Source organism: Prionailurus bengalensis, chromosome D2 (genome assembly GCF_016509475.1).
Source record: "Prionailurus bengalensis isolate Pbe53 chromosome D2, Fcat_Pben_1.1_paternal_pri, whole genome shotgun sequence".
In the NCBI taxonomy this organism is placed as follows: domain Eukaryota; kingdom Metazoa; phylum Chordata; class Mammalia; order Carnivora; family Felidae; genus Prionailurus; species Prionailurus bengalensis.
This window is the reverse complement of record NC_057351.1, coordinates 69,817,049-69,831,759: the sequence shown is the minus strand read 5'-3', so window position 1 is coordinate 69,831,759 and position 14,711 is coordinate 69,817,049. Positions and strand designations below refer to the sequence as shown.

General features: G+C 49.1%; 1 protein-coding gene across 43 annotated transcripts in view; it reads right to left on the bottom strand.

Annotated features, from left to right (window-relative positions):
• The window catches only part of TCF7L2 (transcription factor 7 like 2), a 203,583-nt gene that overhangs the window by 25,939 nt on the left and 162,933 nt on the right, over window positions 1–14,711 (bottom strand). For 42 of the 43 annotated variants that reach the window (XM_043597534.1, XM_043597531.1, XM_043597537.1 and 39 more), the window contains one exon: window positions 637–769. In XM_043597534.1, coding sequence (XP_043453469.1) covers window positions 637–769 — 133 coding nt within the window. Of the gene's footprint in view, window positions 1–636; window positions 770–12,141; window positions 14,533–14,711 lie in introns of those variants that run through there. The other variant, XM_043597572.1, reaches the window with a different exon arrangement.

Below are 14,711 nucleotides of genomic sequence, written 5' to 3'. Positions count from 1 at the left end.
ACGGATGACGTGACACCTTCTGCCTGAGACTGTGCGGGTTGTTCCATGCTGCAATGAGGAAAAACACAGACTCCAGTTTTCACATCTGTATAATGGGCTCGATGATACCCAGGATATCGCAGGGGACGAAGAACCCAAATAAACCAGCAAAGAGAATGCGGGATCCAGTGATGTGGTCTCCTCCGGCTGCAGCAATAAGTCACGGTCAGGTGACTGGAGTCCCTTGACCGCCAAGGGAACTAGGGCTTTGGGCAGCCATGCTGCTGGGGCTCCTGTGCTCCCAAGAAGCTGAGAAGGAGGCCATGGGATGCCTCCACAACTACTCCCGCCTCCAAGTCTGTTTGAGGCTCTCGGAGTTCGTTACAAGCTACTCCTGGAAAACACTGCATGATTCATAGCCAGCCCTTCCTGGGGCATTCTGGGCTCTAGAAAGATTGTTAGCACTCCACATAGGAGAGGCTACTCCCCCACCAGGCTCTGGTCTCCCCAAAGAGCTTCTTTTCCGCACCCCAGGAGGGGAAATGAGGAGCCCCTCCGCCACGGCCCACAGCCCATCCCGAACTCCCCCGTCCCTTCCCAGCAGGCCAGGCGGCCCCGGACCCCGCACACCCTGTTGGCATCACACACACCGCCTACCTGTTTTGGGGTCTACGTCGGCTGGTAAGTGTGGAGGTGGGTTTCCCGGGGTGAAGTGTTCGTTGCTGTACGTGATGAGCGGCGTGAGAGGGTGGACATGGTGAGGGTGTTGCACAACCGGTACTTTGTTCGACTGTGGGGAGGAGAACAGGAGGCCAAAGTTACGCTGGTTCCTGGCGGCTCGACACTGGGGGACACAGGACCCGTGGGCTCCCTGGACCCCACCCTCCCTTCTGGACTTTGTAAGATGCACTCAATTCCGCCCGCAGCCCTGGCCCCAATCCATGCATTAAAAATAACAGATATTTGTAAAGACAGCTCTCTGGGCAGGCGTGCTTCCGTTTTGACCTCCCTACGGAGCCTGGCTTTTAAAATGCCTCCTCTACAGCCACCCCATCACGGACCCCAAGTGTGCACCTTCCCAGTCGGCAGGTAAATCGGAAATGGGGGTTTAATCTCCCAGGCCTACTGGGTTCCCGCAGGTGGTGGTGGCGGGGGGGGGGGGGGGATCTCTGACCCCAGGACCCCACGGGAGGGACCTTCAGGAGGCAGGCAAGGCTTCCCAGGGGACCAGCTAGGAAAACCTTCCATTACAAGAAACGTGGCAGGGCCCAATTCCCACCCACTCGGCCTCCCTATCCACCACCCCCCGCTCCTAACTTCCCCCTGCCCCTGGGAGCCAGCGGGCATGCTACAATCCTTTACAGACAGCATGGATGAAAAGCCCCACTCCTGGTCTGGTTGGGAGTGTGAACTTTACCAGAAAGTGCTACACTGGCAGGCGAGCACCTGCATATTTTATGCAGATTACAGCAGCCCTGATTCATTAGGAATTTCATTAGGAAGTCATTGGGGAACGCTAATAAATTAACTGGATGATGATAAATTGGGCTAATAAAAGGTGTGCAGATTAGAAACGGGCAGTTCTAGAAAACAAAGTACAGGCATTTTTATGTTCAAGAAGGGTGGACAGGTAGACAGAAGCAGGAAAAAAAGAAAAGCATTTGCTAAGATCTTTCCAGTTGCCATGACCAGACCTTCCTGAATTCTTCTCCTCTTTCCCCCCAGCCCCTCTCTCAGTCCGCCCCACCCCCTCCGCTCTGCTGTGCTATAACTTAGCCCAGCAAGATCACAAAGAAAAAATTAAGCTGAAACAAGCGAACTACTGGGCCATTTACTGAGAGTAATCCAATTGCAAAAAAACCCTATTCCCCATAGAGGATTTTCACTAAAATCCTACAACAGGGACATTTAACCAGATTAGGTACCAGCGAAGATAAAGAGGCGAGTATTAGATGATGAATGGATTAGAGTCAAGTTTCATTTCAGAACGTGTCTTCATTTCCTTTTATTACTTTTAGGAAGGCACAACTTGCATTAACATCAAGGAAAAGGAATTGCATTAAAAGAAAAGAAGTAAGGTTCCAGTGCTGCCCACTAGTGCCTCTCGAGTTCAGGGACCACGGAGCAGTTCGTTCGCCGTGCATTTTTCTTCTTGTCCTTTTTTTTTTTTTTTTTTTAATGAATAAGGAAGGGGTATACTATAGAAAGAGTATTTCTCACAATTAATTGCGGAGAAGGCATTGGTAAAAGGTACTCCTAACTTTTTTCAGGAGCATGTTTGGAAAGGAAAATATGGCCTTCTTAGATGCTCCAGGAAAAACTACAGAGAAAGAAGTCAACACTTAAAACAGCTTGGTTTAACGATTCCCATAAACAAGTGGACACATTCAGAGGAGGCTAGCTGGTTGCTCAAAGAGCCTTATGTTGTGAATTACCAGTTCGCAATCAAAGCACTGAAATTAAAAAGCACCAAAGCAGAGGGAGTTTTGGTTAACACCTCCCTAGCAGCCATGAAGGTCTGAACAAGGCCACAGCCAGCAGCGTGAGGGGCTGCTGCCCCAAGGCCAAAGCCAGCATCTTATGAACATGCACTGAGGATTATTTGGGGGGAACATTTCTGTTCAGGAAAGATTGAAAGGTAACCAGCAAATGAACTCTCACTGTGGGCTGGGGTGGAGAGGGGAAAGAGGAAAGGAGAGGGAGGGAGAAGATGGGGCAGACACAGCTGGAGGGAGGGAAGACCACTTTCCTTTGAAAGTGACTACTGCCACCTTCCAGAAGTTTTTTGTTTGGTGGGAAAGATACACACCTGCTGCAATGAAAGAAGGCAGATCGATCCCAGACAGTTTAAAGTAAGTGTGGGTAAAACTAGGAGATGAGTAGGAAGAACCACAGGTAACCCAAAGCGGGGAAGATGGTCACTTGGAGGTCGAATGACTTCTGGGCAGCGGGACCACCATAAGCAATGGAAGGAAGCACGGGATGGGGGTTAGAAGGGCTGGTGGTTGACAGTGGCACCTACAGTTCCCAGCTCTGGTTGAGTCAAGCATCTCTCAGGACACTTGTCACAAATCTGGATGGCCAATCTTAGGAAATCTCTCAGCAGGAACCGGATTCAGGAGATCTGGGCTCAGGACCCAGGCATCCAGTCGGCCTCCTGAGGACCTCACGTGGCAGCTCTACCTGTTCAGCCATGAACCCCTAGACCAGAGAACCACGTGGCCACAGACAAGTGCCAAGGTTAAGAGACCTGGGGTCCTAATCACCAATCAAGTCCTAGTTCTTACGAAAGTCCACAGGAAGAGCTTACCACAGAACCTACCACATGGTGAGCACAGGAATGGTGGTTTATTATTGTTACTTGTTAGTTTATTGTTAGGGAGAAGTGGCCCATGGCACACGTCTGTCTACAGCTCAGAAGCACCAATTCCATGGCTGCCTTCCAAGAAGGACTAACAGGAAATGCAGAGAAAACCTTTCTCTACTTGTCTAGCAAAAGACGAAGACAGAATCTGGGTGACAGGAGAGCTCACTGAGTGTAGGACGTGAAAGTTCATTTTCCCTCTTCCTCTTAGAAATATGTATGAAGGTTGGACACCATTGCCTTCATGTTATTTTGCACCCTTGAGCTTGGCCAATGGGTTAGTTTCCTGTCAAGATTCGCTAGCATGGAAGGGGGTGGACCCCGAGCTGCTGCTACCCAGCCTTAGGAGGGGAAGGCAAATGGGCACATGACAAAAGTTGGACACCATCGCCTTCATGTTATTTTGCACCCTTGAGCTTGGCCAACGGGTTAGTTTTCTGTCAAGATTCGCTAACACGGAAGGGGGTAGAGCCCGAGCTGCTGCTACCCAGCCTTAGGAGGGGAAGGCAAATGGGAGCCCTAGCATGACGTGGTTCTCTCTTCTCATCGTGACTGTATGCCAGGTTGGTCCCTAGGAAACCACGCGTCTCTGCAGGTTGACCAGCTCCCAAGCAAGCAGGGGAAGGAATAAAGTCATACCTACAGAAACCAGGGTCTACTCACCATTCTCATATGACCTGCCTACACCTGGACTGCTGTTGTGAATGGAAGTATGTTCTTCTTGAAGATGCCCTGTCTCTCCAGTCTCAGAACCCCACAGCCCTTTCTTTCTATGTCACATCATGCCCATGCTAGAGCCACATATGTACCTCTCTTGGTCCCGCTGTAGCTACGTTCCTTAATGACAAAGACTGTGCCTTCTAGAACTCTGTGTCTCCTGTCACGCCCAGCCTGTGGAGTGGCGAGACTCCTAAGTTGCAGAAGAACAACTGAGTTGCAACCGTAAACATCAGAAGAAGAGAAGGCCAGGACCAATTTCGCAGATTCATTGACTAAAACGGCGTCTCCTCAGAATCGTAGAACTAAGCTAGACAGGCCTTCAGAAACGGGCTAGTCTTATACTTTATAAGAAGAGTGCCTTAAAAATGGTTTTAGAGCCCCCTGGCATGCACCACGGTGACCACGAGTGCCTGCATGCACGGTGGCCAAGAGTGAAGGCTATGAATTCAAGCAAGACCCAGGTCGAAATTCTACTTGACCCCTCTAGCTGTACAACCTCTCTTAGGCCGTTGTCCTGTCTCTCCAAACTCTAGATGGGAACGGGCTCGACCGCAGAGTGTGCTGTGAAAATTAAGGCCCCTGCCTATACAGCGACCAACACCAGGGCTGGCACAGAGCTACACGTGCAATACAAAAAGCTTTGGGAAAATACTGTCCAGCGAGTACTACTGACGAGGGCACACTGAAGGTGGTGTTGGCTACCCTTCCAGTATCTTCTAATCGGATTCCCAGAGGGGAAATGCATCCACAGACTGTGCTCCTTATTTCAAAGGCAAGATGTTCATTATGAGGCAAGAGCGTATGGGTGTTTTCCGGCCACCGCTCCGTCAGGCGAAACGCCCTTCTTAAAAACGTGGTATTTAATTAATAAACATATTTGTTATCTCTTTTGAGAAAAACCATTACTCTATCATGCTAATAAATAAGAATGCCTACAGAAGAGCTGAAAGTTAAATAAAAAGAGCTGGAGATGACCAAGGGCATTCCAGAATCAGGGTGAGGGCCTTGGAAGTCAGAGTTCGTATCAATCAAACACCAACTGACCCAAACAGAAAATGTCCCTTAGACTTTCCCCTCCCCTGTGATCAGAGCTCACTTAAAAAAAAAAAAAAAAAAAAAATTTAAGTTTATTTATTTATTTTGAGAGAGACAGAGATAGCATGCATGGGGGAGGGGCTGCGAGAGCCGGGGAGAGAGAGAGAGAATCCCAAGCAGGTTCTGTGCTGCCAGCACAGAGCCCGATGCAGGGCTCGAACCCACAGAGCTGTGAGATCGTGACCTGAGCCAAAACCAAAAGTTGGACGCCCGATCGACTCAGACACCCGGGCGCTACAGCTCCCACTTCCATAAAGAGGTCTTTAAGGATTGTGCTCAAAAATGTCACCACCCTAAGAAAATTCAAACGTGAAAAGTACCTTTCTTAGGGGAAGGACACAGACAACCTTCCCGAAATGCAACAATCTATGCTGGGGGTGTGAGTGGATAAAGAGCCCACGAAATATGTGTCTGTCCCCCTTTTATCTCTTTATAGACCGAGTCCACTATTCAACGCAAACAACTGCAACATGAAATCAGGTACTTTTTAGGTAGCTACTTTATCTAAATATGAGGTATGTCTTCAAAACTACCTCGAGGGGTGGGGTGCCTGGGTGGCTCAGTCGACTGAGCGTCCAACTCATGATTTTGGCTCAGGTGATGATCCCAGGGTCATGGGATCAAGCCCCATATCGGACTCTTAAGATTCTCTCTCTCTCTCTCTCTCTCTCTCTCCCCCTCCCTCCCTTTCTTCCTCCCCGCCCCCCCCCCCCCCCCCCATCCCGGACTCATGTTCTCTCTCTCTAAAATAAATAAAATGAAAAAAGAAAACCAACTACCTAAGGGGTGCAAAAAAAGTCATTACCTCCGGGGACAGCTAACATACACTCAAGGTCGGGATGGTGGCAGTCATCGAAAGCTGCCGGACGAGCCTAGTTACTAGCATCCAACCCGCTAAGAATATGATGAAAACTAGGCAACTCTGGGCCACATGAAAGGCCAACATTAATAAAATGTTCCACATAAGGTCCGGGAGTCATATGCTGCGGTCGCCCATACACCCCCACACCGCGAGCACCTGGAACTCAGAGTCACCTAGACCCCTCTGTCCAGATCAGAGCCACCCAGACCCCTTCGTCCAGACGATCTGAGGGGAGGACGGGAGAGAGGAGTCCTGACCAGCTGCTGAAGCTCTACGGTCAACCCCAGCACAGCTCCTCCTTGCTGCTGAATGCGGCCCTGGTGCCAGACCCGCCTCGGTGCTGAGTAGGACGGATTTCATCAAGTCCTCATCAACACACCTATCAAGCGGTTGGCAGCTCGTATCAGTTCCATACGGGAGGTGTCCCAGGTCACAGGCTCGAGGGGGGTAGTGCTTCCAGGTCTTGCACACTCACCGACCTGACCCCCCCACCACCACCTCCACCCAGAGACTGGCGCCGGGGTGGGGCTCACCACCGTGCACGCTGCACCCCATGAGCGTAGGCCGGGCCAACCTTCCCAACCGGACAGAGAGGCTTCAGGACTCACAAAGGGATCTGTTCCTCACACTGCCACCTACCAGTTTCTGGAACCTAGACCCAGTGTCAGCAAACAGTGCTCCCTGCTGTCCTCCCTGCCTCCCCCACACCCCAAGTTAAGAGTAGCTCGGGGCTCCCTGCCTCGGTGAGAACACCTTTGCCACAGGGCACCAGGGATTTTTATCAGGGTTTTTTACAACTTGTGGCTGATTACAGGAGGTGGGGGATGAGGATATTTAATGGGATATTTCTGCACCTCAAACAGAGACAGAAGCAGTAGCAGGGTCCCGCAGGGATCAGGTGATAAACACTTTGCACACACCGTCAGTTCCGGCTGACAAGAAACTAAAGAAAAAGTCAACTAAAAAACCTCGAACCCATGAAATGAAGTCAACAGTACCTATTTAAAGGGAACAAAAATCCTCATCTGGCTATAAGTCATTAGGGCTTGGTTTTCTACCTGGAGAAATGGCTGCTGCCCAAAGCAAAGCCTTCCCCAGTTCTGTTCATTATCCTTTATGGGTTTTGAGCACTGAATGGTTAAAATTATTAAAAAAAAAAAAAAAAAAAAAAAAAGAAAGGGTCCTTTACCAGCCCTCAAAGCGCACAAAGCCTTTCGACCCGAAGTATTCATCCAACTACAGTGGGGGGGAGGCGGGGTGGGGAGGGGGCGCCCCTGTGGCTGACCTCTGACCTCTGGAGAACCCTTAAGCCCAGCGTTCTGCAACTCGGCCGTGCCACCCTCATCGCCAAGCGCCCACACACCCGTCCAAACGGGGCTCGCCATGTGGAACCTGACGGATGAAAGACTGGTTCAGGCACTTCTAGATCTCCCTGCTACCCTCCCCTAACCCCAGCCCCGCAACCTTCTGTAACTGTGGGGAACCCAAAGGGAATGAAAGCTGGCCATTCACCTCGCAACCTATTAATCAGCAGACGTTGAAAACAAATAGAGCCATTGCTGGCCCGGCCTCTCTGCCGGCCCTCCTCCTCAATACTCCCCTAGTGCCCTCCTTTTCTGCAGAAGAAAAATGGGGCCAGAAAGTGCCTTGAGGAGCCCAGCACAATAAAACAAAAGCGGCACAGAGGGGCATTTGTCCGCCTTCTCCCCCCCACCCCCCAGCGTGGAAGGTCTTCAGTGGTCTTTGGTTACCCAGCCCTCCCAGGGTCTGAAATCAGCCTCAGGAAGGGACACTGTTCATTCCAGGTTTACGTGAAAAAAATGGGTTTATAGCTCATCCCCGTGCATTTTGCCAGATGCCGCTTACTACAGCTGTACCAAGGCCAATGGCGACTAGCAAAACATTAATGATGTCGCGCGCACGTCACTGGAGCCACGGCTGAAGAGGAGGGGCTGGAGCTGAAGGAGGGGCTGTTTCTTACTCGTCAACAACGCTTTGTGACTCAACTAGTCCTATTCTTTCAGGCTATGGACCAGAGAGTGGTGGAACGTCAGCAAAAGTAAGCCTCCGGCCTCAACCACCCATTCCCGACCATTAGCGCCCACTTCCGCTTCTGGAATGACGTCAAGGAGGCCCTCACGGCAAGCTGGATCCGGGCCTGCACGGACAGACCCATCCCTGCTTACCTACTGAACATCTCCCTACCGCATCCTGCAAAGCTCCTACACACACAGACGGAAAGAGTGACAGCGGCCTTCCACGCTTGGCCAGATGGGCTTCTGGAAACATTTTGCCCTGCCCCTCTCTCCTCCCAGCTATGGAAGCCCAGCCAGCGTGCAGCGCACAGGGCCCACTCGTGGTCAAGTGCTGCTGCTCCCAAAGGCCCTGCTCCCCGCTGATGGCACACGTTCCCTGGACGGGATGTACATGGCTACTGAAAATAATAAATAAGAGAGAAGGCTTCGCGGGGTCCAAGTTTTGCTTGGAGAAATGAGGTGGTTAAGAGGAAGGAGGTCTGCCTGTGACCTGCAGCAAATGCCCACCCTGCAACTCCACTGCACAGCTCACCTCAGCTGGCCGCGCTGCTGGGGGGTCTCTGGCACAAACCCACCAGGCTGCAAAACGACAGCTTCTGCAACCCAAGGTGGCCTGACTCAGGGTGCTGCTGCTTTGTTTTGCAAACTATGGATGGCTGGACCCTCCCCCAACCCCAGAATCAACTCCATTTAGACAGCAAGGAGAGGAAGAGAGATTCTCCGGCTCTCTACAAAATTCTGCCGACTCACAGTTTCTCATATACTCACACAAGCAGTAAAATTCTTCGTGCGGGGAAATGATTGAACAGGGCAGGCAGAGAGAGAATAAATGTGCAGTCAATTTTCATCCAAATTCTCTCACACACATGCATATACATAGAACTAACTCAAACCATCCTAAGCCCTTGGCCTTCTTCTCCCCCGCCCCCCCCCAACCCCCGGTCCCTTCCATAATCTAACAATCCAGCTGGTAACACACAAAACAGATTGCCAAGCATTCAGGGTCTAGGGGGCCAAACTCTGCTCTTAATGATCTTTCCTTAATCCCCAAAAAGGAGGAGGGGAAGGCTGGGAGTCAGGAGGAGGTGTCAGGGTGGGGGAGTGGGCACCCGAAGGGGAACATTCTAACCTGGAAAATAAAGATGTGCTCCAGCTGCTTGGCTTTGTGAGAGCCGCAGCCGAGGGCCGACCCAGCAAAGCTGTGCTTTCACAGGCTCTTGAACAATTACTTCCAGTTAAGTTCATTAAACATAATTTATTTCCACTCATTCTCATTTATTTCCCAATAAAAAGAAAGCATCCCATTGTGTTTCCCCCAGCTAACCTTTAAAGCACGTGCAAGCTTCAGTCTTGGCCGGCCCGGTCCAGGCTGGCCCCTGACCAGTGAGTTCCCAGGGTTTTCTTCCTGCCCGCGTCCCTCCAGGAACATGCCACAGCATGGCGGAGGTCAGTGAGGGGGTACGGCAGGCACAACAGGGTCCTCTGACTGTCCTAATCCTCCACACAAGGTCGCCAAGATGAGGAACCAGCCACTTCACCCCTAAGTAATTTCCCGGTGGTTCGCAACCTCCACCCTCCCGCAAGATATTTCTCTACTACTTGGGTATTAAATGATTAGTGTTAGCATAATCAATCTTGTTGAGTGTCCAAGTTTACAGAGAATGTTTGAGAATTGGGTAAGAGGGTACAGCTGTTCCTAGGAGAGCAGATTTGCAAAACAGAGCCAAGAATAAAACTAACCTATTCCAAATGAAGAAATCCAAAAGCTCAAATTCAAAACAACTTAAAAAAAATAATAATGATGATTTCCAGGCTACCCACCCCCCTCCAAAAAAAAAAAAAAAACCCAACAACCCCAAATCTAGGGATTCCTGAATATAATGGAAAGGAAATCGCCAATTTTGATTTAGAGTAAATTTTAAGTACATAATGGTTATTACATCCTGGGGATTTTGAGAAAGTAGTGAACAAAACCTGATACAGCTCTTCTAATTTATTTACAATGACCAGCTGTATAAAAATGTCTTTTGTTTTTTTTTAATACACCCTGTGCCCAACTTGTGAATTTAGACAGTACTGCATTTGAAATTCATGCCTGCTACATGGGAGTCTGATAAGAGCTCTTTCGAACAGCTGTTTCCTTCAGAGAGCAGGTGAATTTCTCCCTAGAAAGGAGCAGGTAAACAGAAGAGGAGGGATGAACGTGTTCCTGTGGCCCAAAGGACACCAATGAGTCAAACCCCTGGATTCAGCAGGATGTCAGCAATGATGGGTGCAAAGGGGGTGCTGCATTGTTCTCTGTCTTGCCAAGTTAGTAGTGTCCCTCCCACACATGGGCACCCTTTAGTGGGCATCTACAGTCTCGATAAATGATACACGTGAAAAGGACATGACCCTCTCTGAAAGCAAGCTGACTTGGAAGTAATGACCCAGGCAAAGTCCAATTAAAAAAAATTTTTTTTCAAATGTGTGCAGAAGTATGTAATCTGGAGGGCATGGCAAGATTTCATCACATTCCAAAATGTTGCAGGAGGAAAGCATTCCATTACATAGCTCAGCCGGGCCCCCCACCGACCCCAAACCACAAAAGGGAGGTTTCCCTGAGAATATAAGCTTGCAGGCTCTGCTGCTTCTAGAAAATGCCGAAGCAGGAGCCTGTTGTGACAATACAAAGATCATAATATCTGTATCATTGGAGTCGGGAATTCACCCTTTCAAACAACTCCTTTCTCATGAGAAATCAAGAATGGAGGTTTAGCGGCCACCGAAACAGCAGGACTGCTATTAAGTAACCCGAGTAATTTGAGTAAACAAAGGTCTGGAACCTTTCAGGAATCTCAGAAAGGGAGACTGCGCTGGGTTGGGAAATTTACAGCAACACAACTTCCACATTTGCGGTGCCAGCTTGCACTGTCTTCCCCACGCTTCTGGACAGTTCACACGATCGTAGACTGAACTAGAAAAGTTGCACACAACCAGAGAGGAAAACCAAGGCAAGTATCTGTCATTCCTTCATGCTTGACTCACAGAAGTTATTTACCACTTTGGGTTTTAATAGGCTGTTCAGGGTTGAATTCCTGATCTTGAAAACACAAGGACTCTTAGAGTCTGTTGCAGATTTCATTTTTTTTCCTTCCCCTCCCCCCAGATCGGATCTAAGAGCGGACTGACCACTGCAAATGTTTCTGTGTTTGGCCACTCAACAGCAAAAAATAGTGATGAAAGTAATCCTAGGAATCGCCTCCAAATTCGAGGATGCCCTTACAGTTGTGGCAAAGGATCGGGACCCAACAGTTGAGCGGAAAACAGCGTAACCTAAGCCCCAAACTGGTATTGCAAAAGGACCTTCTTCCTAATCATTAACACCACAATGGTCTCCTGCTCAGGGCTCCGAAACACATTTCCTACGAAGTTTAGAAAACACAGACACCACAAGCAAGACTGTAGCCCTGAAAGGCCGGCATCTACATTTGGAGACTGAAAATAAATACAACTATAAAGACAGAGCAACAGAAAGTTAGCATTAAATATGAAACCAAAATATACAGTTTACACAAGCCCTGCTACTGTGAAAGCCTGAACGCTCCAAGACCTTTCAAGCTTTGAAAGTATGCTCCTCTCTGAGGCCACGTCATGTTCCCTTCTCTTTCCTCCAGTGGAGCCCACCCTGGTGGGTGAAGGAGAGAAATTTATTTGTTAAAAGAAATCCTAAACCCCACCACCCCTTTCCGGAACCCAGTTTACTCCTTCCTCGTACTTGGGGAGCCGGCTTCGCGGGCTCTGCATGGCTGTGTAGCAGCAAGGACTGTGATGAGAGTCACGATTTCTCTCCGCATCTTTTTTTTTTTTTTTTAACCCTTTCTCCCCACTCCCCCCAAAACTGCTATGGAAAAGTATAGCGTGAAAGGGCACAACTTTGAGTTGACCATTGATTCTTGCTTTGTTTTTTCCTTCCCATCGTCTGAATTTAAAACAAGAAAAGAAAAAAAGGAACTGAGGTTTAATGGTCAAGACCATAAGCAAGGATACAAACACACACACACACACACACACACGCACGCACGCACGCACACCCCACTACTCACCCAGCAATTCAAATGGAGGTGCCAACCGCCCAACTGCTGGAAGAGAGAGAGCCCGGAGGCCACTGTGCCTCCCTTCCCACTCAAATCTTCCATGCCCACTAAAATTGTATCCCTAGGGTACATAATAGCTTTGGTTTTCTTTCTCTCCACCTCAAAAAAAAAAACTTTCTCTGTACCTTCAAGATGGGACTGGGCCAGCTTTTTTTTCCTCCTCCCTTACTGCTTTTCTCACTTTTCTTCTTCCTCCCAGCTTCCCCTCCCTTTATGCCTTTCCCTGAAAGAGCTGGAAAAAAGCATCTTTAGAGAAGGCTCCAAATTTCTGCCCTGGTTCACTCAAAATGCTCCCAAGGTCTCACTCCCGGTGCCTATCGTTACTTTGTTAATTAGCCCCCTTCCACACGCAGCAGCCCTCAAAAACCAAACGAAAAAATTAAACAAAACAAAGCCAAAAGAAACCTCACCATCTAGTTCAACTGGTGGCAGACTGAATTTTTTTTTTTTTTAATTCTTAATTAGAAAAAACTCCTTCTAGTTTCTAATCTTTACCACTACAGAATCCGTGAAGGAAGGGGGAAGGCCCATGTTCCCCAGCCAGCTCAGGGCACCTAAGCCAAGTCCCCCTCCCTCACCCGTTACCTTGGGCGGCAGGGACACAGCTACCGCTAAGAGTAGCTAAGAAATTACGGTCGGCCATGAGGGAAAATGATCAACCGAGTGCAGTAGGCAGGCACTTTATCTGCAAGATTGTCAAATCCCTCAAAACAAATTTCTTAGAGAGGGCTGCAGTGCGAGAGGAGGGGGGGGGGGAAGCATATTTTCTTGTCACAGTGACACGGGAGTGACATTTGGTAGGGCCTTGTCTGCCAAACACACACGCACGCACACACACACCCTCTTTTCCTTCTAGAGTAAAAGACTGTGCTGGAAAGATTTTCAACTGACCTCTGTGGAAGGAGAACGCAAGCTTCCTGTGCTCCCTGGCATTCTAGCACTCAGACCGTTAACTTGCTTTTAGACTGTTGAGTTTTGTGAGCTTTCCCCAGAATGAGAGAGAGACAGAGAGAGAGAGAGACAGAGACAGAGAGAGATACAGAGACAGGCAGAGAGACAAGAGAAGGCAGAGGAATGCAAAAGGCTAGCCCTAAATCCCACAAACCCGACTTACTTTTCCTGGGGCTCTCATAGGATCCAGGGCCGGGTACATTTGTGTGGGTTTAACTTAATTGGAGTTGAGAGACTCAGACATCACAGGCCTGAAATCATCCTCTTTTACATGAAGGAGGGGAGAGAGGGAGGGTGGCTCCAGGAGGGGTTAAAGACAGAAGAAACTTGCAGGGGACAAAATGAGCCTTTCGGGTCCTCTCCCACCCCAAGTGTTAAATCGTTTCACCCTGTTCAAAAGCAAACGCACAACTCCGATTTGCATGCAGGTAAGAGAACACCCCTGCCCACCGCCACATGGGTTCCTGGACCTGCCTTGCGTGAAGCAAAACCAGTGGCAAAGGTTTGGTTCCTTCTGGCGGCGGGACACCTGACACTGGGGAGACGTTTTGAATTCGCCGATCTGACTGCCCACCTGTTTATAGGACTCTTTTCTTGACGTTAGTCTTTAACACACCGGCCGAGTTAAGAACTCTCACTCCACCCCACCCCCACCCTCCCCCCAAAAACAAAAACAAAGGCTGGAAGGACTTCAAGATAACCCAAAGTGAGAATTCTTAATTTTCTCTTCTTCTTTTTAAAAATACTGCTCTGTGGCCCCTCTTTCTAGACTTATCCGGCCTTCCGGTGTGTCAGGCAGCAATCTTTAAGGTCCTCAGTACCAAAACAAAACCCTGCCATTTCCCTTTACATGGCGGTAACAAAAGCAATGAGCCTCCAGTTTGACAAGTAAAAAGCCCCAACCACACAGCCCCTAATTGCCTCCCCTCCCTCTATTCACGAAGACCACCACACTCGGCAGCTGCCTTTGTCACACATGCAATTTCTTAAGTAAACTGCAAGTTTCCCTCCCGGCTGATGGACAGCTCCCAATCATTCAGCAACAATAACTTATAAAGTGCAGCAAACAGGATGGGCAACTTTGACTCGGTATTTTCTGGCTTTCTCAAAAGACAAGGAAAATGGAAACAGCCAAGATGAGCCAACACATTCCAGACAGTCCTCCTCCTCCTCCTTAAAAAGAACAGGGAAATCTGGTGAATTTCTTCAAACTCCCTCCTAAGAAACTGCTTCAGGATATCTGCGGTCCCATCATCCCATCCCGAGTCCACCCCAGGGGTGCCCCAACTTGTCAGAAGTACACCCACACTTAGAACATTTCCAGAAAAATAAATAAATAAAACGCTGACGGATACTGCCAAGTTCTATGGGATTTTTTTTTTTTCAACTCCCCCAAACCAAAACCAAACAAGAGAGAGTAAGAGTTTCCTTTCCTGTTAGCATGAAATCACAATCAGTGGAGAAGTAAAGTAAGATGCTGGAAAGACTGCCCATTCTCATCCCGCGGTCCTCATCCACATCAGCGGCAAAGTTCTGGTGTTCTGTTTTAAATAAAGAAGTTTGAGACG